Source organism: Idiotropiscis lumnitzeri, chromosome 9 (assembly GCF_059441095.1).
Source record: "Idiotropiscis lumnitzeri isolate Australia: NSW breed Sydney's pygmy pipehorse chromosome 9, RoL_Ilum_1.0, whole genome shotgun sequence".
In the NCBI taxonomy this organism is placed as follows: Eukaryota; Metazoa; Chordata; class Actinopteri; order Syngnathiformes; family Syngnathidae; genus Idiotropiscis; species Idiotropiscis lumnitzeri.
In genome coordinates this window covers 14,897,863-14,920,060 of record NC_142399.1, presented here as the reverse complement: position 1 = coordinate 14,920,060, position 22,198 = coordinate 14,897,863, and the positions used below count along the sequence as shown (strand labels likewise).

General features: G+C 38.4%; 1 protein-coding gene across 1 annotated transcript in view; it reads right to left on the bottom strand.

Annotated features, from left to right (window-relative positions):
• vwc2 (von Willebrand factor C domain containing 2) overlaps positions 1 to 20,685 on the bottom strand; it is a 34,615-nt gene extending 13,930 nt beyond the window's left edge. The window contains exons 1-3 of the mRNA XM_088304905.1: positions 20,427 to 20,685; positions 10,037 to 10,718; positions 5,862 to 5,991 (exon numbers count right to left, since the gene is read on the bottom strand). Coding sequence (XP_088161031.1) covers positions 5,862 to 5,991; positions 10,037 to 10,639 — 733 coding nt within the window. The 5' untranslated portion in view covers positions 10,640 to 10,718; positions 20,427 to 20,685. The remainder of the gene's footprint in view (positions 1 to 5,861; positions 5,992 to 10,036; positions 10,719 to 20,426) is intronic.
• Between the last annotated feature and the right edge of the window lie 1,513 nt (positions 20,686 to 22,198).

The following is a 22,198-nucleotide window of genomic DNA, read 5'->3' as shown; positions in this document are numbered from 1 at the left end:
CTATTACCATTTTAATTCTCACCTTTAAGGAAGCATCATGAATAAAAGACAAAGTGAAATGAAGTTTAGTTACTGGATGTCAATAAAAGTTCATCGATGACGCCATCACTTCTGTTTACCTGGGTTCAAAATATACAGCAACTAAACAGCTGCTGTGTAGCTGCAAGCAGAATTAATTCCCTGCATTACATTTCTGTCCGCGGCAGTAAAAGATTAAGTTGCAAACTTGTTGGTTGACTTTGCTATTTTATTCATCATTTGGCAATAAAATATAATATTTGAAATGACAGTTATGTGTTTTCATGCTTTTACTTTATTGTTTCTTTTATACATTGTCAATAATCAAATAAATGTTGTAGTCTCATATCTTCATGCGATTTTTTTTTTTTATTTCACATATCTGATTACATTTCATACATTTTAGATACTACTTAAATTCATCACTACAATGATCTGTCTATTGATTTTGGTTTACTATTTAGTGTCATGTTTTTTTTCCTTGTGTTTGGTGTGTCTCGTCATGTTCATTGTGTCCACCTGTTTGTTTCCCAAAGCTGCACTTCCTTCCAACCCTTTCTGTCTTGTCCAGGTGCTCCTCGTTGTCTTGTTAATTTGTTTGTATTTAGTTCCTTGTTTGCTTTCTCTTCTTGTTGGTTCATTGTCCGTCAGTGTCTTCCTGCCTGTCTTGTTAAGTAAAGTCGTCGTGTTTTCTTTGTCCCTGTTTTTTCCTACTTTAGAATTTTTTTTTCCAAGTTCCTTGTTTGTCTTTTTTTTTTGTCAATTTAATACCCTTTAAGTTTCCCTTGCCTCGGTTCCCTGCATTTGGGTCCTGCTCTCCCTCAACCATCACGCAAAACTTGACAATGACAGACTTCTAAAGCATGAGAAAGGAACAATGTGTGTTTTATTTTGATCAATTGTTACATAAATATATAATTAATCTAGTGGTGTACTTATAGATAAGAAACATTTAGGATGGAATAGTTCCCATATTCATCGACTGGTCCAACCGAAAAAGCACTGTTAATTGCTCTGAAAAATAATGTTAATAAAATATTTAAATGAAAAAAATGTGACGAATTTATTGCAGCCTCTGGTTACAAGTTTTTAGGAAACATTTTAATCAGATGTCCATGTACATTTTCCTAATTCATTTTTTACACTGATTGTGAACCTGACCTTGTTTTTTTTGCTTGCACAGCAGGTTTTCATAATAAAAATAACATGTAATATAATATTTTTTTAGTAATATTTGAAAATTAAGTCAAGTTCAGCAACAGGTGATTTTTAATGTTATAGCTACAAATTACAATTCATGGGGAAATTAATTTAGTTTTTATAGGAATCACGGATCAAATAAAATTAATCTAAATCACAGTCTAAAGTACATTAGGGACAAATAAAGCCATCTCTGACTACAATTTGCAGTTGATTATTATTATTATTATATATTTTTTGATCCCACCACTCATTTTTTCGTCCAAGGTTGTGCATGCTTGAAAATTCATTTTCGTTTTCTCTGCTTAGTTCTATGAACTAATACAATTTTGGTCACAATGATTGTGATAATATTGTTTCATATAGTTTGTTTTGCTTGTTGTTGATGAAGGATAATAGTGAATAACATTTAGACTTGAAGTTTATTACAGTTTGGTCCAATGAAGCTTCAAAGCACTGGCAATGAATAGTTCTTGCAAAGAACCCTAAATTTGACAAGACTGACTAAATTGGAAACTAATCGAAAATCCTTTCACTTGCAAGAAAGCAAATGGTAATAAATCCACAACAAAGATAATGATAGCGTGTCACAAGTAAAGGGGCATTACATTTGTTGGCAAAGAAGCAATGATCAGTGTTTTGGCTCTGGGGAGATATCAGATGGTATTCAGTATGACTCATTGTACTTTTGGGAGAAAATGCGCACGATTTCAAACTCCAAATGCCACTTTCAATTTAGTGCATCCTATCAGGCACATGCTACAAAGAGTGATATCAGGAAAAAAAATAGAAGAAATAATAAGCTGCCATTTTTATCAAAACTCTACACCCCCTGTTTTAAAATTACATTGTACTATATGTGATGGAGTGTGGGAATGTCGGACAGCATGACTAATTGTATGCGTGAGTCTGTGTGTCTCTTCGGGCTTTTTGGGGTCTAAATTTTTAAGATAAAAAATAAATATAGTACCAGTAAAAAAAAAAAAAAAAACAATTTCAAAGAGAATTTCAGATAAGAGCCTTGACAGCAGTGGCTAGCTCATCCTTCCCCGCCCACTTAAGACGCCATGATTGTCTTGGCGTACTCTAAAAGTACAAGTAATACAGCCAGTGTCAGGGTTTTGCAGTGTGCTTCAGCATTGGACAGTTCTGCGCTTAAAGGGCAGCTAAAATTAAGAAGAAAAAGAAGCATTAGTGATGTCAATGGTGTGATAGTTTAAAACTCACGGAGAGCACAAATCATTTAATCAATGTTGACAAGCATTTGTTTAGATTTTTTTTAACTATATATGCATATATATATATATATATATATATATATATATATATATATATATATATATATATAATTTCTGTATTTAACACATACTGTGTGTAATGTCTAATGTAAAGAACTTTTTTTTTTCCCCATGTACAAGTCACTTCTGAGTATAAGTCGCAGGACCAGCCAGCCTATGAAGAAAAGTGCCCGTATGTGTACACAATATTTACTCATTAATTTAAATTCTTTGCAGTGCATCACACCCAATTTTTAATGATGTTCAATATCCTTTTAATACTTTTTTCACATTATTAACATAAACGGTGTCTAAACCTCTTCCTGAATGATTGACTTGATGTAAGGTTAAATCACAACAGCACACAATCTTTACTATCCTTAAAATGTCATAGAATCCAATGAAAAAGTAGTCTCTAGTGTTCTGCTGTCTGCACATTTATGTTGATGATTCCTTCAGGCTGGCCGGCTCACTTTGGTTCTGGATGGCTTCATTGTACGTTTAAGATGCATTGTGTGTGTTCATTGTTTTAAACTTGGCTTGTTGGTGGTGCTGCACGGTTAATTACAGAGCTCGCTGTCTGCCTGGTATAATTTCCTGTCTCACTGGCTACAGGGTATATGAACAGATTATATCATTTAATACGGTGCTATTTCTTGTCACAGATCTACTTTGAATGACAGCAGCAAGAAGTTCGGCATCACTGTAAGTGACGGAATCAACATATAAATTGATTTATGAATAAAATAAACACGCTGCCTCAATTCCACATAGATGAACAAAGTAGGGATTAAACGACTTCAGGTTTCTTGTAGTCAAGTCGAAATCAATTAATCGGTGATGTCATTGGTATTTTATCAATGACGTTTTTTGTTAGCAAAGTAGAGTGGTCTCCAACCTTTTTCGCGCCGCACATGGAGATATATTTTGACAAACTGGCATAGAAAGAAACAAAAACTATAACTCACTACCGCACTGTCGTTTTTGTAATAAATGAGTGCCGAGCATGTTTTTTTTTCTTCAATGAGTGAGCGGGAAAGTCTCATCTTGGGTTATATAGCATAGTGAGTTGTAAGATAGGAGATAAAAAAAAAAAAAGCTTTCTGTTTCACATTTTTATTGGAATTGTGCTTTAATTGCAAATGGTAGCCTAATTTTTGGTCAAATATTTCCACACGCTTGTAACCTAGTACAACCGTATGCTGTAAAGTGACAAGTCTCACAATTTCTGATTCAGGAACAGCAGTGAAACAGCAGTGTTCATGTAATTTGCTGTCTTCGATACATTGAACTCAAGCTTATGGTAATATGGTTGGAATCCATCGCAACGCAGCATATCCTTCTCGGCTGAAAGAGCATGAAGGCTTGGTGGCAATTTTGAATATTATTTTACACCCAGGCCACATCTGTCTCCAAACAGATGTGCGTACAGCCAAAGCTCAGTAAATCTGTTCGATCCAAAGGAGAAAAGATGGCGCACTGCCCAAATGCAACACAAAGCAGTCTCAGCATGTGCAGATTTCACAACTGAACAAACCATCATCATGTTGTCTGCCAAAATACAGCAGATAAATATGATCGTCTACTACTGATACTTTTAATTTGTATTTTGATGATAAGACGTCACCAACAGTAATTTCTGCGCACATTGTAAATGTTTTTTGTCTACTTTAATTCACTTGGTTGGAAATGTAATCAAGATCTCTTTTCAAAGCCATTCGGTTAAATATTTTCAGTTGAAAATTTCTCCCGTGAAGATGAAGCTCGGTGCCATCATGATAACGCAATAATTTCTTTTCTACTCTGAACTCTGAAGGGATTCAAGCAGTGCTGTTATGCGACAACTGTCTTTTTGTGTGCAACATATTCCATGTCGTCTTCATCTGGCTGAATAACTCAGCGATATATACTGTATCATTTTAGTCATTTGCTGAAGGAAGCAATGTTGATGACATATCGACATTGAATTGCAATCGTGTCACAAGCTGTCCTAAATCATTGGAAACAAATTTGACTTGAAATGACTGAGCTGCATGATTTCTTCTCAAATGGGCCAATGCAGACCCCCCCCTCCCCAACAACGAAATATGAGTGTGCAGTACCTCGACTTGTGGTAGCACGGCACATTGAGGCATAAGTTTACCCCTGAACAAATGCTGCAGCCTCTCTTTGAAATTAGCTTAGAATGAAGAATAATTTGTCAAAAATGTGGAAAGACACATGACTGATGAGCCATATGCCATGCATGACCTTTGAAAAGTTATTACACAAAGGCACGCACACACACATGCGTGCACACACATACAGTTCATTGTACTATTAATATTTTTCAGGGTTAACTTTTCAAAAGAGAACATGCATTATTCATGCAATGAACGCAAGATTAAAGTTATTTTTTTAAACTACGCTTTGTGGGTATCGTGAAGCCACATGAACTTTGTTTCTGTAGCATCACAGATGATATCTAAAGGTATTTTGAAAATGGGAAATGTCTCGGAAGACGCGCTTCACACGTTCAAGTAAAACAGCAGGACACCACAGGAATAGGAATTTTCTGATAAATATGTCATTATCGTTTCTGATATTGCACACCTGTGCTCCGATTTGTACTTTCTCTGAAATTACAACACCAGATACCACTTTCCCAGCCTTTTATACACTACACTATTCTATCCTCTCTGAGAATGCTGTGTGACGTTCAGCAGATAACAGTTTGTTACAAAGACTCTTGTGTATTGGGTGAACTAACAAAAAAATGAAAAGGATTATTGGAAAGCTAAACAAATACATCGCTTTGTCCACTTACTTAGCTTGATGCAAACGCCTAATGTGAAACCCTACAGACAGATGAAAAATAGCATTGAAGTCGCAGTAAAAACCTTTAAATAATGAATTTAAAAAATATTGAGCAATATAATGTAGAAAAAAACAATACAGGACTCGCATGCAAATATGTCGTCTCGACTAAAAACGAGTTATATTACTGCAGCTTTGCATCGACATTGTTGTTTATGTCTTTTCATATACTCGACTTGTGTTGAGTCCATGTGCATGCATTTAAGTGCCGCATCCCTACACGTGAACAGGCTCAACGTCAGAGCGTAAGCATGACATTTGAAGAAAATGAAAGAACTGAAAAGATTCGACCAATAGAAACACTGCAAAACTTGCGTGTGATGGCCATAACGTGCACAACATGGGTTTGTCAGCTTTCTGTGCCATCAGCCTTCAGGTAATTTTTTTAGGTGCATTTTAGCCACATGTGCAGAGGGGTTTTTATTCGATGAACGTACACTGGCTCAAGTGTTCAACTGGACAAATCAAAATCTGAAATCTTGCAGTTGAACAGAACATCCTCTAACTTACCGCTCTTGCAGATCGGACAGCACTGGTCCGGCTCATATTCCGGGTCCACACATTCTGTCTGAGGGCAAGCTGACACAGAACACAGCACCTCTCCGTTGGGCTCACATCGGCATTTCTCGCACGGAGACACCTGGAAAACACAATTAGCACACTAAGAACCAGTTCACACATGCACAAAGCATTCATTTTTAATTAGTTCCTTGCCAACCTTGTCTCACAATAGCACCGTGACAAGATTTCTCAAAAATGACAGTCTGTCAAAATGCTGAGTTTGGTTGGAATGGACACTTCAACTTGAGTCCAACGCAGCAAGAATTTTGAAATGTAAAGTTTTAGTTCCAAATATTCACGGGTTACTCATTCAGGCCTAAATTTCCGAGACGGTCACAGATCAAAATGATTGTGATAGTTCAAATGCCCTAAAAAGTCGACTTAACCAGAGCAAATGAAAGATAATTAGGGAGAAAAGCAGTGTGGACAGTAGAAGAGGTCATGTATGGTACTTCAGCAGTCAGTTGTTTTTTTTTTTTGATGAATTTATATGTTACAGAGGATTTTTTTTAAGCATTTGAAGAGCTCAGTCCATGTTTTGGAGAAAATCCCACAAAGAGGATGGCCACCACATGCTACCCAGGTCTGTACATAAGAAATACATTCAACTTTAAAAAATCTCCTAAAATTGTCTAATTCTGCTTCTCGGGGCATACAACCCAGGGGTGTTCTAATACAACGCACAAGTAACATTCAACATGAGAGGACAACAAGTCAAATACATTCCAAATGGAACAAAGTCCTTAAAACCCAAATGTCCGTTTGATCTCTAACTTCTTGTTGACTTTTCGTTGAATCCTGCGAAAATTAAGTCGGGAGTCAGCACTACGTCATCCTTCCGGTTTAATAGGAAATTCAAAAAAAGTTTAGGCTATATTGACAAATCAACTCACCTCACTTTGCTATGACACCACAAATATATCGTACAATACAATATATTACAACTTTATTTATATCGCGCATTTCACAACAGCTGGAGCTGCAACAAAGCACTTTCCAAATCGTGTAATATAAATTAGCAGGTAATTAGAACACCAATTAAAACACATTCAAAATAGATACTAATATTTTAAATATGTCTATTTATTTGCATAGAAATCTTTATGGATGTGATTTCCTGTTAAATGTTGGCGAAATTATTTGTGTTCAAGACTGTTTTGTGTTTACTGGCAGGGTTACTTCCATTGACCATATATGGAAACACTGCGTACACTTCCTGTACAGTAGGTGGCGAGTTACTCCAAAGCGCTCTAATCCGCCCATGAACCAAATGAGGGCCATAATGCAAAGCTGGATTCTTGTTTAGGTTTCAACTTTATGCCATTTTAGAAGTTAAAACAGGTGCCGGCAGCCATCAGCGTGCACCTGCTGCTACTTTAACAGTTCAATAGATCGGCAAATAAGTGTGTGTGAACCTCTTTGGGAAGCTGCTGGATGATGTACACTGATAGATAGTGCACTCCATTTACTATTTTAACCAAATTTGATTTTTCCATCTAGTGGTCTATGACAGTATTTTTTTTTTTTTTTTTTTTTTTTTTTATGAGGACGAGAGGAGGGGACACACTTAAGGACTGACGATAGACGGACTGGCGGACCGACAGAAGCGATGACGGCAGCTGGGTTAAAAACATGACAGACGATGGACGTAACCATGATGGACGGGTGCTCATGCGGCTAACAGACTTGTAGCAACCTCTGGTGATATGATTGTGCCACATCATACCGTCCATGATAATATTGACATTTATTTTCGCCCAGAATACAAAAAATCCACAGTATTGATGCTATTGCAAGTGACAAGTGCTGTACATCCATGCGGTAATAAGAAACGACCAAGCTCGACTAATGATTTTTTAAAATTTTTTTTTTAGTCTGAAAATGATTTAATATCCACTGTTGGATCTCAAGACCCCCAGGGCGAAGCAGAGTAATTTGGAACACATTAATAGAGAGGTGTATGATTACAGAAATCATAACTTTGAGGACGCCAGTGTGCCATCATCACACGCTTGCCTGAGGGAATAATCCTCACTTATATTTACGTTGGGAATAAAAACTCTAACGCTTGAGACATGTCAGGTAAATCACTCACTCTCGTATTGGCTACATGCAGCCTCTGCTCACACCTCACCTCCCGTGAAAATCAATTGAAAAAAAATAATAATTTTGAGAATGGAAGTAAAAATTAGCAACGGATACCGTGGTTGCACAAGTGTACACACCCTCTTTTAGTAAGAGCTATTCAGAATTAATCATCCATACAATCCATTTTCTGTCCCACTTCATCTCACTTTGGTCACCAGCCTATCATAGAACATGTAGATAAACAAATCATAAACATTCACACCTAACGACAAATTAGTCTTCAATCAATCACATTCAAACTCTTGTTAAATGCAAGTCAGCACCCACCTGTCATCATTTTAAGTGATTCTGATTAACCCCAAATAAATCAAGTTTTGATTTTGTACTTGGGGCTTCCTAACTTTTTTTTTTCAAGCAGCACTCTGGAGGTTTTGCGCCGGTATTTGAAATTGTTTATAATTCCTTTCACCCGGACTATGTCCCCAGTTCCAGTCGAAGAAAAATAGCCCAAAGCATGATGATGCCAACGCAATGCTTGACTGTATCTACAGTATAGTATTAATTTAGTGATAAGCAGTGTTGTGCTTACGCTAAGCATACATTTTTGAATTACGGCCAACAATTTCAACCTTTATTTAATAATCCATTTTCGCACATGCATTTGTGAGATTTTTCAATGTTTTTGTTTTTCTTTATAAGATAGAGCTTCCATCTTGCCAATCTACACTATAGTCCAGAAATATGAAGAAGAAAGAAGATTGTTATTAAACATACATAACCGCCACTAATTGCCAGAAATTCCTGCAACTGTCCACCTGCCTTTTGGCAGAATCCGGTAATATCAATAAAAAGCGAGAAGGGATTTTTTTTTTTTTTTTTTAGATGCAACTTGACTTGGCTTGTACCAATTAACAACTGGCAAGGAGTAAAAAAAAAGAAGATTCATCATTGAGTTAAAGAAGATTCATCGTCCCTTTTGTCGTTGAGGCTGAGAGTGTTTGGTCAAATATGGAATTACACACAGTGCATGTAAACCAGAGGGGGAAAAAACGAACAATGTGTGCACGTAAACATACTTCAAATACTGTCCAATAACCTGTCTCAAATTGACTAAATAGTCTAATTTTAGGTCAAGTGAAGGAAACAAGTTACCGGTAGCGTTAGGTTCTAATAGGATGTTTACTGTGAAAATCAATAGGAACAGGAAATAAACATCATGAGAATTTTATAGGTGTGTCTTTGAAACTAAATTTAAAGCAAACAAGTTTAAAGGTCTTTGCTCTTCAATTGTTCCCATGCGTCTCATAGCCCAGAAAATACTGGAGCTGATTGTGTGCAGATTGAAAGGCATGCAGCGCCTATATTCTCTGTGGAATGCTTGTTTGGCAGTCCCTTGTGCCCACCTTTGGTCCTATCAAGAGTGCGAAGGTTAATTCTGACAGCATTGTTGCTGATTGCAGAGGCTTTCGCCTCCGCATACCACTTCACTGTGAAAAATGAAGCGAGGAAGCACTTTCCAAAGAAGTTAGCAATCACGCATAACAACCTGCCTGTTGCAAATCCCACGGCACAGCACAAAGGCTAATGTATGATGCTTGTGTGAGATTTATTTTTTTTTTTTGCAGGTTTAGCTCAGCACATGTTTAACATAAAACCGCTTTTAACATCTCAAGCTTGACTGCAAGATTCAGGAATCACTAGCATAAAAAAGGTAATTGCAACATTGTGTTCGATAAACGATTCCAGCACACAAGAGACACTTGTGCATATAAGACAACTACACAAGTACAGTAAGAATATGAAAAGACTGCTGAATCCGCACGTCCAAATTGAGCCTACGGAAATATTCTAGCAAGAACAGAGACAAGTGCTGACCTTGGCCATTAAAAATCTGCCTTCATGTCTTCCTCTCCGCCTGCTATTTTCTTATGTAGTGCTTGCCATAGACTCATTTGAACGTCAAAGGAGGTTCTGTGAGCATTTTGCTCCACTTGAAAAATGTCAAATAAAGAAGTGGAAGCAGTTCATGAACTCACCTTAAACTCCTCTAGCGAAGAGTAGATCTTTCCGCGAAATTCACAGTAGTTCTTTTTCTCCTTGCACTGCGGGCAGCATTGACTTGTGTCCACTTTAATGCAGCGAGGATGCACCCTGGGACACTCTGGCTTGCTGCACAGAGGACCTTCATCTGTACAGAGGCAAGGGCATGTGGACGGGCCTGGGGTGAATTGCTCACCGATTGCGAATACAAAACCGCTCTCATCCATGCAGCCTTTACCCCTGTAGTCCGGGTAGGCATACTCGTCGATGGCTTCCAAGGACAAGGTGACGTCACTTGTGGGGCCCACGTCTATTTGGTTGAAGTTATCTTGCTCAGTCAACAGCTCTTGAGACTTGCCACCCTTAGATCTGAGGTTGGACCTGGCACGGCTCGTGGCAGTTCTGTTTAGACCCAAAGTATCGTTGTCCTCAGGCTGCAGCTGCTTGGGGACCGCTTTGTCCTCTCTGGCCTGGGTCAACACCCTTTCCAGACGTTCACGGCCAACTGGTAGGGTCGTTATAGGATTACTCTCAGCAGCGCTCATCAGGAACCAGAGAACAAAGAGAACCTCTGCTGTCATGGCAACGGAGTGCAGCATCTCTCCCCACCACCAGTGAGGTGGGAAAACACCTTGGCTCACATAACACACTTCACATCTCAGGTGTGAGCCAGTCCATCTGGAAAGAGAAAATTAAACTGGGGTTATGTGCTCAGTAGTTTGTCACTTTTTATCCCACGTGCGGGCTTTGGAACAACGCAACAAATTCACATGGCTTTGTTCCATCACGTCAGACAAACACCCCAGAGAGTTTAAGATCAGTGAATTGGATTGTCAAGATAGGGAAAATTCATCGGCCTGTGTAAGGAAATCAATACTGCTGGATACCGTGACAGTTCTCTGCATCTTTCAGTCTTGTTGGTGACAAAGAGGAAGGACTTCAATCAAACGTTCTTAAACCTCGGCTCCTTTTAACGGAACAAAGAGTCTGGATCAATTTGCTTCTTAAAATGAATCGTAGTCAGCTGTAAGAGGAATTGATTTGAAAAAGAACATCATTTGTGTCAGGCTGTAACCGCAAGTCATTCAAAGTGAAGAAGCTTTACTTTTCACTGTGCATGTTTGAGAATCAAAAACCTCCTCGGAGCCTTCTTTTGTGTCGTAATCGCATATCACTTGAACGTAACCTTTATGCACAATACCTTAATACACAACACCTCGGGAAGAATGAAACCCTGGAGTAAACTGCTAGCACCGCACATTTTATAAAAAGCTGTGCTCGATATTTTTATTTTTGCCTCTCGCTAAACTTGATTTACTCTGGCACTTTGAAATTCAAATGCCTGCTATGACGCTTTGCCGCGCTCAGTGGCCTACTTCCATTTATTTCCTTGCCATCGCTGAAGCCAAGCAAACGCTGCAGTTGCATTGATGTTAACAATTTCATACAATGATATCATTATTTTGTGTTGCCTAACAAAATGCAAGATAATCCTGTGTGAATTTATTCCCGCATACTTAATTGAATAGATTCATTCGTGCACTTCAAGACGCTTTCCTCCAGAGCAAAAGACTGAAGAGAAGTTAGTGTGAGCACAAAACAGCTACAGTGTGTTTGTGACAAGTTGAAAGGCAGATGTTATGTTATGTTTAGACAACCTGACAAAAAAAAAATCAGTCTGGCACCTAAGTCTTCATAAATTCTGAGCCACTCAGAGGAAAAAGCTGAAATTGACTGCTGGCAGCCAACAGTATTTGAGCAATGTTTCTATCTGATTTTCTATGTTTGAGGCAAAAGCTTTTGAGTTGTAGTCAAAGTGAAAAGCAGCAGAATGAGAGAGAGAAAGAGTGATGATGAGACAAGCCCATTAGTAAAGGAATCTCACCCCTACCTACCTGAACAGCTGTTACAAGCTGTCACTTGGATACCGCGTGCTTGCCTTGTGCTCCTGAACGAGTGATCACTGACTGCATGGCTTTCACGTGGCTTATCAAATGAATGTCAGCAAGCACATACCGTTTTTTTTCCGGACTATAAGCCGCTACATTTTTCCTAGATTTTGAACCATGCGGCTAATACAAATGTGCGGATTTTCTGTATTTTTATTTTTCATACTCACAGTAAATCATTGCCTGTACAGTTAATAACGGTTTTCTGATGGTGTCAGTTTGTTAAATATTTGAAGTTTGGGATTCGTGAATTCACATCGATTTTTTTTTTTATCACGAAATGTTCTCATAAATGAGCATTTCAGTACAAATTAGTTTTAGTGTATCAGTAACAGAGTTGAGACATGAGAATAAGTTAAGTAACAATAAACAAAAACTATTACTACTCAATGTGTATGAATATAGAAAAGTTAGAGATGCTGGCAGGTTAGTGGAGCAGCCTCTTACGATGTACACTAAAATCATGAACTGGAACCCGGCAGTAAAAAAACTACAAAGTACACTTACAACAGAGTTTCTGGGATTCCATTGAACTACTGTGCTAACTGGATAGTTATAGTCAGAGGCACCGCATCAGTGTAGACAAGCTAAGCAAGGAGACCTTGTGGTAAGGCTGATATTAACATTGAAGCTTAAGAAACAAAGTGTCATTGTGGAGAACTCTGCATAGGACCCCTTATTTGCCATTGCTGGCTAGTAGGCTCCACCTCGGAGAGACGGCTGATAACAGACGCTGCAATAAGGGCTAAACGATTTATTGCATTTGCGACATAACTGCGACCTGATAAAACAAAGGTTGCAATTTCACTGGTCGTTGGGAACTGAGCCGAGGAAAGGTTGCGGAGCAGGCAGGGATGTCAACTCTGTGATTAAAGCATGCCATGCAGACAACACATCGTTTGATTTCTCACAAGACCTTGAGGTGAGTATCTAAAAGGTTTGATCTTTATCATCGGGCGAGGTAAATAGAAAGAAAAAAAAAAACTGAGTGTTCACGTGACCAATTGAAACACATCCTTTGGTCAAATGATGTGAAAATTTGAAGCCCCATGCAAAGTTGTCATCATAAGATGTCGCCTGCACAGCATGTAGCCAGATGATCCTTGGTCCGATTTCATGAATGTAACCGAAGCCTAAATGATGATTCTCCTCATTTCATTGACGAGCCGCAGATTGTAATTCCTGCTGCCACTTATCAATTGTTTAAATCAGGTGTTACATCATATTAAACGGTATAATCTTACTTTTCCTGCACTTTTTCATGCGTGTTGTTACCGATTGGAGACTGGTAAGCTTTCATTTTTCACTCTATATATTCTATTTATTTATTCATCTCGTCCCCAAGCACCACCTGAGTAGCCCATCGTACTGTTCAAAAATAGCTGTGACGTCGTTGTATAAGCACTTTAAAATATCATCGTCTTAGCGGGAGAACTTGTTTTTAAGCACTGGTAACTTTTTTTTTTTTAATCAAGACGTTGCTTTGATAAAAAATGTTAAAACAATTGTGAATACTGTGCTAAATTGAAGAATGAACTCCATCTTGATAAATCACGTGTTTATTATCGATCTACGCGTGTCACACGACTGTAACATGGCTGATCCGATTCGGGTCGAGCATTTAAACGGCGGAGCGGAAATCATCTTGCCACATGGAAACAGATGACCAGGGAGCTTCAATTAAACATGCAGGCGCTCACCTCAACAATTTTGTTCCGCTTTAAATCCTTGTAAACATTATTTGTTGATTTGTGTTATGTTGCATGTCAAAGGAGAACCTGTGATTGCACTCCATCAGTCGGGTACCGTTGAAATCACTTTCAGGCAATAGACCGATTTATTTCCCCTCTTTATCATTTCCTAAGGATTAAAACACTTTACAGGCAACTTTATTTCATAAATTATTGGGCTGTTCTTTATTTTGTTGTTAGGGAGTCTATAAAACTGAGATTACAATGTTTTTAACAGTTAACAACTATGAGAAAATAACGTGATCTATATTGTGTATTGTCATCCTGTCAGAAGAAAATCCTAAAGAGTGACTTATTCTTGGAAACAGCAAATCAAAAAAATAAAAGGGAAAACTGCGCAAACTGATCTTATAACATTCTACAGTAGGTAGAGCCGTTTACTCCCTTTGGTCGCCATCGTCTCTAAAGTAAAACGCATAAATATGTCTTGGGCATTAATTTACATGGCACAAGTTGAAAATCTTGTCTTTGTATCTTTGAAAGAGATACAAAAATGAGCAGGAGAAATTGAGGACATACAAGATGAACAAATCCATTACAATGGTGGACAGAAAGGAAAACTGACTGCCGGACAAGCTTCATTCATTCGGAATTGAATTGTATTTATTGCAGCTTTTTCAAGGTTATTCTGTCTTCTAAACCTTAATCTCGCTGTTTTATTGCAAATCACATAGTTTCCTTGGGTTTTTTCTTTCTTTCAGAGCATTGTATAAACTCTATTAAAATACAAATCAGCCCTTTGGCACAGATGTGTCATTATTTTCTGGGTGTTTTTCTTTCTTATAAGTTCAAGTTCAGCAGATGGGAAAAGACCTCACAGCGATAGTGCTGGGGCGGGGGGGAAATGACATTGGTTCATGCTTCAATGTTCTGATAGGATACTTGAAAATACATTTTATAATTACTGGAAAGCAACTAATGAATCCGGATTTAAATATAACTTTTTCCCGACATGAAAGCAAGGGAAAAGATGATTCAAGGGTCACATTTTCCACTGTTTGCTATCCTTTGCATGTCTTTCGAAGGCAAAGGCGTGCAGAAACGGTTTTGCAAATGTTGCTTTGTGTGAGTGCACATTTCATGCTTTTCACAAAACGTAGCTCATGGTATGGTGCTTTTTTTTTTTTTCAACATGTAGAATCGGGTCAGGCTATCAAGTTAAATGATCACTATGATTGGCTTCGCCAAAGCTTGAGCACTATGAGCACTAGCTATCACTTTAGAAATACAGTTTGAGTTATAAAGCTCACCTTTTTTCCATGTACACACAATTGTAAATAAATACGTAAACTGAGAATAGATGCAAACATCATTTGCAATCCGATTCTGAAAAATAGATGCAGATGGTCTGGAAATAACGAAATCCAGTTGCAGAACCCTGCAAGACGAACCAATTGTTCTGTCGTGTTCAGTTGCATTGCTTGGGGTGCGGCTTGCTTTTAAGACTAAAATTCAGTGTCGCAACTCTCTGCTAGTAGTGAGAGTCAAAATTAAGCCTTTTAAACTGAGCACAGATGTGGCCCTGTGGACTCAGTAAAGCCTTTGGACTTACTGCAGTCATCAGAGTTCATATATTGTAAGATGATATATATCGTAAATGTCTGAAAGTCTCTTTAATAGAAAGCTAAATCATCTCTGCAGGTGGAGGAGGAATTACTTTTTAATTCTTTCCACTTGCATGTAATTACCCCAGTTAAATGTGCAAGAAAATGACAAGTCCAGTGCATATATATGTTATATATTTCTTTATTAAACTGAGAAGTAAGTGGTGAGGCGATTGTCACATTGGGTGGGCTTTGCATGCATACATATAATGGACACGTCTGAGCCAACGCCAATGTTGTGAATACATAACTTCCAAAACTGTCAATTAAAAAAAGAGTATTTGGCTCACAGAAGAATCAAAAATAATTTGTATTGCTCAGTAATGGACAACAAGTGTTGAGGAAAGCAGGCAAAATGTCTGCTCATTTCATTCTTTATATAAATTAAATGATTGCTACTTTGTAAATCTGTGAGGTGCGGAAACAACAAACAACAAACCTGAAAATTCCAGGGGTATTTACTTGTACATTACACGACATTAAAGGATGTCCCAAGATGGCCCATTTTTCACTAACAAGCCCAGTTTATATATTGTTTGCTCCAAAAACTGGAATTAGTTAACATTATCTTTTTATCCATTCATTGTAGAGAAATTAAAGTCATTAAATGGACTGATTACAAACTCTCCATTGGAAATCATTGGACTTTCATTGCTTATAATGTCCAAAAACGATGGTCAATTGGCACCAAATGTTATGTGGACATCCCTACCTATGACCAATTCAAAATATCAAAAGGATTAAGCTCTCCGTGGATGATTTATATGAGAATGAGGAAACGTGGAAGTGACCAGGTGCAGCCGCAGAGCTACATATACGAGGGCTGGGAGGACACGCACACTGCATCTTTGATTTCGGTGAGGACGTGCGGTGCCGAAATCACCAGTCATGATATTTACAGAGACTAAAGTTAGAATTAGTAGACATGCACATTTATTTGGATGAGAATTGGCCCAAGTTTTTTGACCTACAACGGGACGTCCAATTTGGAACGTAACAGCCGAAATAATACGTTCCAATGCGGCCACAATCGTCTGTGGAGTCGGCCTCCCCCAATGGAAGTTTTTGTTCATTGAACATTGACACCCCCTAAGCGGCCCTGACTAAAAGCACATGCTCATCCGCGATGCACACCGTTCCAGAAGGTATCCCCGGTGTTCGATGAGGTCTTAATCTTAAATCGATACCCACTCACTTTCACGCCAAAGCTGGCGGCTGCAAGCGGTGTTGGACAACGCATGCCGCTGCTTCGGAGACAATTCTGCGACATGAAGATGAAAGCTGGACAGTAAGGTGCTAATTTTGTTGTGCTAACGCCTTTTGTATCAACGACATGAAGCTAATTGTTGGTATTAGCCATGCCGTTATTCTACTCTTAGCCGGGGATGGAAGGGGGGAGGGGAGAAAGATCCATGCCCGCCTGCTGCCCGCTGCCAGCCGCTTTCTGCCTCCTAATAGTTGACATGACTTGAGCGTAGATAAATGTCGGAAATATAATCTGTCGGTTTTTGTGTGCACATTTATGCTCTTGTCTGCTTCGGCTTATGGAAGTGGAGAATTGATCAACATTTTATTTTTGATTTTGTGGAGGTGATCACATGAGCTCACGTTTGATGTCAATAAATCCAAACTATTGTGCAGAATGCTTTCATAATATCAAAGGTTGAAGTGGACAAGAGTAGTAATGTGCATTTGCATTTTGGTGGCGATTGGTCGCCGTTTTAGACAACAGAAGTGAAGAAACGAGCAATATTACCTCGCTTTGGCTCCCTGCTGTGACGTCGATGTTGAAACCGGAAAAAAAAATAACCAGCCGAGCTCCAAATGGGGGCGTGCCAATTTGTTGTAAATCTCATCCCTAAAACAAGACTTAAATCACGACAGAGTCTTTTATGGGGGGGAGATTTTAGTACTGTACTGCAAATCGATTCTATAAGTGTCAATGTTAAGCTCATCCCAGTGTCCCTTTAATGAGCTATGTCAAGTTTAGTTTGAGGCCCAACTGAACCCATTTGCATTGAAAGTAAGCTACATGTCACTGGTTCTTGATGAACAATACGAACACGGCGGCCTGAATACAGTTCAGAAGGCGTCAGCACAGCAAATGTTCAAAGCGCAGACATTGACGAGCTAACTTTAAAAACCTTGTTAACCTCACTCTATTCACTCTATATTAGTCGGGAGGTTTACAACAAAGCGATGGAAGAATCTTGCGATCAACGATCGAGTCCACACAATAATGACAAGTCTGACAAGTTTTAAAAATATGGAGTAGTCCCACAGTAAGAAAAAAAAGATATACAGAAATACAAAAAGCATCAATTCATGCTTGCGATGTAGCAGTACGCAAATTGTAAGATCAAACACATGAAGAAAGAAACACCGTTGAATGTCCCACAAACTTTCCAAATTTCAGACTTATTAAATAATTAAATAGATTTAGGTTTCTAATATTTTCCACTCTTGTGCTGGGATTGCTCCTCACATCTTTACTATTCTTAAAGTGCAGTAAATGGCATTGGATTCTTTTACTGGAGTGCGAAATTTTTTTTTGTCATTATGCCATGGAACATAATCTGTGTATGTGATAGCTTTTGTCAAAGGAATACTTTCGACTGTGTTAATTCTGTTTGTCTTAATGTTTGAGTACATTTGGGAGCGTGGATGAAAGCAAAATTACATTTGCTGTTCCGTTGCAGCAGAGCAAATAGTGAATATGATTTTTAAACCTAAGGAAAGAATGCTAACGCAAAAGTAAATAGAGCAAGCATCAGATGATTACATGATAATGTAATTGGGCCTTACGCCATATTAACACGAAATAAAACGCTTTGACACAAAGCATCAGCACTAAATCTAAGTTTACGGCTGATTGTGGCAATGAAGGTTTATATTTTTTGCCTCCCAATAAAACTGAACTGAGATAATCAAGGTGATGAATGTTGAAACAAAGCAACATTAGCAAGATATCGCAGACCAAAACCACAACTGTTTTTGACTACTTAATGATACTGAGAGCTTTTCCTTGACACAAAGCCAAATTCACAATGAATAATTTTCCGCATCATTGCTCGGCTTTGCTATTAATATTGCAAATTTGCTATTGATCCATGTGTTTTTTCTTGCTTTTTTTTTTCTCAATAACTCTATGATCCTGATCTCCACTGACATTTAAATGTTAATCTGACTTTCTGCACAAGAACGAATAAACCGCTCGTTTTGCAGCATGAGCAGGTTTAGTGATGTCACTTTGGATTCATGTTCACAAAGTCAAAGGTCAACACTTTGCTCAAGTCAACATATTTGTCACAGTTGAACACAGAGGTGCGACCACAGTGATTAATCTACAAGAGATTTAACCTGGCTGTTAGTTCATGGTTCAGTGATTCTCACCATAGCGTTGATTTATGACTCATAATAAATATTGTTGCTTTCATTACCAAGCAGAGGAAATCAAAGCCATAAGTCTTGAGGAGCTCGGAGAGAAGATTTAGCTCAAGCTTGACTAATAAGACACTACTCATTCTATTCCTATAGATTAGACTGACAAGACTTCAATAAAGAAAAGGTTGACCTGCCTCTTGCTTTCTGCGCTCATGTCACTCAGCGACGTTTCTTCTAGGTTAGCTTTGAGCAATTTAACACACACATTAATTCTATAAATAGGCCCAAATAAAATGAGGCATGCTCATCTTCAAGAATTTTCCACACATGAGCTGAGACATCTCTGTTCTAGTTGATTTCTAATTAGCTGTGATGCGCTCTGGCAGTATTTAAAAGTATCAAATCTATTACGAGCATGTTTCATCCACATGAGCGGCGACATGCAGAGGGGGAAATAAGCACGCGCGGCTAGGAGCAGCCTTGTGTTTTGATTTGCGTTCAGGGCTGTTGCTGTAAACAGTGCAAGGCTCACACAGGTTGGCTGGCAATGAACCGCCACAGCCGGTATCGCATTCAAAATGTCTCAGTGAATAAAAGTAAAACGATGTCCCTCTGTCACATCAAACTAGATGTCACTTAGAGGAAAAGCAAGTCCACGGGCTAGAATTAAATCAGACTCACAATATGCCTGCACAGCTGTCTGCACTTCATTTCTTGCACATGCTGAATATCGAATTCCTTATCTTCACCCGCTCCAACATTCAAACATGCCAGCTACACGCTCGGGAAATGGAATTAGTATTTACTTTGGGTCAATTTGTGACAAAGCACATCACAGGGGATAAGACATGAAAGGTTATGACAGTGTTTGCTTGTGGGCTACCATGTAACAGGGCTGAGAAAGCATTGAATTAATGATGTCATGTTTAAAAAAATGTGACACAGGTAAAGGGTGGAATCATTTGGAATCGAATTAGAACAATAAGGTACACCAATGCATAGTATTCTGTCAGCAGATAATTTGCTGTGAGGCTTGATAAATTAATTTGATCCTTTCAATGTATATCTTACAAGAGACCTACATCAAAATAAAGTTTTCCAAAACACACAACCCAAAAGGCAAACACCCTTGCAAAACTGTCATATAATCTTTGGATCTTGTGGCCCGGAATAAAGGTGAAAATATGCTCGCGTGCACATTTCCAGCCAGGAAAAGTACAAAAGAACTGAGTCGATATTAAAGGGCAGAGTGCAGCATATGACAAATAGTGTATATTTCATTTTGATACAGCTCACCAAGAAATGTCGTTTAGATTTTACTGAGTGTATAATGCAACACAAACATCACTGCGGTTTTTTTTTCTCATCCTCTAGAAATCCTCATACCTACCTGAATACAATCTGAATGCAATTTCATTGCACATGTAACGTGTGTACACCATAGCTACTACTGTATTTTCTCATCCCATCCTTAAGTTGCACGCTAAAGGAAGACACATGCAGCATCTACAGGTGCAAAAAGCGTCTCTTCTATATCTTTCTGAATATGCACTCGTAGATGCTGTTTGTATAATATATAATTGCATTTTACAGTCTGGTTGCAATCTAAGTACATAGCTCTTTAAGTGCACTGAAACACACCCCCAAATTGCAAAAGAGCATTCCACTTGAAGTGCAACGACAATGACGTGAACCTACCTGTGATAAACGCACGGTTCCGTCAGCGCTTTGGGTCTCCAGCACACACAGTTCGAAGAGTATACAGTGTGTCGGAAGGAGCCCAGACAGCAACAAATGATCACAACAAGTGCAGACTGGTCCACTTTGTTAAAAGACGGTGGCTCTCTGGAGGATGGCGGCTCGTTTTTAACTTTACTCGTCTCACAAGAGTGTATAAGGTGCTCCGCTCTCTGCTTGTGCTTCAGAGAGTGTGATGTCCCCCTGCTCCACACACACGGGCACTTTATTCTCTCTCCCCAAATTATTAAATAAATGGAGGCGGAGTTGCTTGGTTCCGACGTCGTGGTAACGACGGATGTGGCCGCTAGATGGCGCAATTTACGAGTGCTGACGGGTACGGGTCAGTCAATTGATACAGCTTCTATCGGTTTTACTCTCCTATAAAGAATGTCGGTTAATTGTGTACAGGGCTTTAAAAAATGGACCATTCATTGCATTTATTTTTTTTTCAGTTGTTTAAAAAAAAAAAAAACGGTATTAAACCACCACAACTGGAAACGCCCACCTCAACCATACACTGTGATGTAAAATATTTTCACACAACCATGTTATAGAGACTTAAGCACCAGAAAAACAGCTTTAAAAATATTGCTGAATAAATTATTTGCAATTGAATAAACCGCAGTAACGTGGTTGGAAGTCATTGCTAATGCTAGTCTTATGAATATTTGCCACCAATGCCAACTTGTTAAGTACATGTTTAGGTGCATGATTTAAAAAAAATAAAAAAGATCTATCGATATTTTTCTGATTATTGGACGCAATGAATAAAATAGATACGAGGACATACCCAAGTACGGGGGTTGGCAATTCATTTTGCAAAGGGGCCATAAAAGAATTTGGAATGCTTGAAGGGGGCCAACTCGACATGCTAACCTCAACTATGCCAGTTATTTTTAAAAGTAAAAAAATTTTATTGTTTTGTTTCGCTACTGTGCTACGTGTGCAGATATGTTATATATTGTTGAAATGAGGAAATCCAAATTGTACACAAAATTCAGAGTGGTCATTAAAATTATATTTTTACACCTTAATTATTCGAACGTTAATTTTTGTGCATCAACTACCAACTCCCAAATACAGTACAGTATATAGATAAGTGGGATGCAAATTCATATTAACAATGACGTACAGTAGAATGATACAGAGATCATTTATAATACAATAATCCAATATTTAGAGGATGTGAAACTGTAGATATGTGTACAGTATTATCAGGCAAACTCTTCTTGGCTCCCTTCCCTTCACAACGCAGAATATAAGAATTCTGCTAACATTAAGACCACTGAGGTAATTTCCTCTTTTTTTTTGTAAAAAAATAAATCAATTTGCTTTTTGAAAGCCTATAGTTTTCATTTAATTTAAAATGACCACTTTATTCTCTTTGTTTGAAAATAGAAATGATCTCTGCATCAGGGATTGGCAGTGACCCGACATCATCATACAAGTGACGTCGGTGCTCTCTGCTGTTACACCTTGCCTGAGGTTGAATATCAATCTTCACTGTCATTACATTTTGGCCCCATCAACTATTGATCAATGCACTTCAACATTTAAGCCCAGCAAAATGGCCCATACGGTTCTCTAGTCAGAAGGGTGAATTCAAGGTTGGGACAACACATTGGGGACGGAAAGAAACTACCTACACTCCACTACACAAGCAGCCTGTTAGCAATACAGTAATGTAGTGTATACACTTGGGTCTAAGATAGTGATTAAAATTGTCAGTT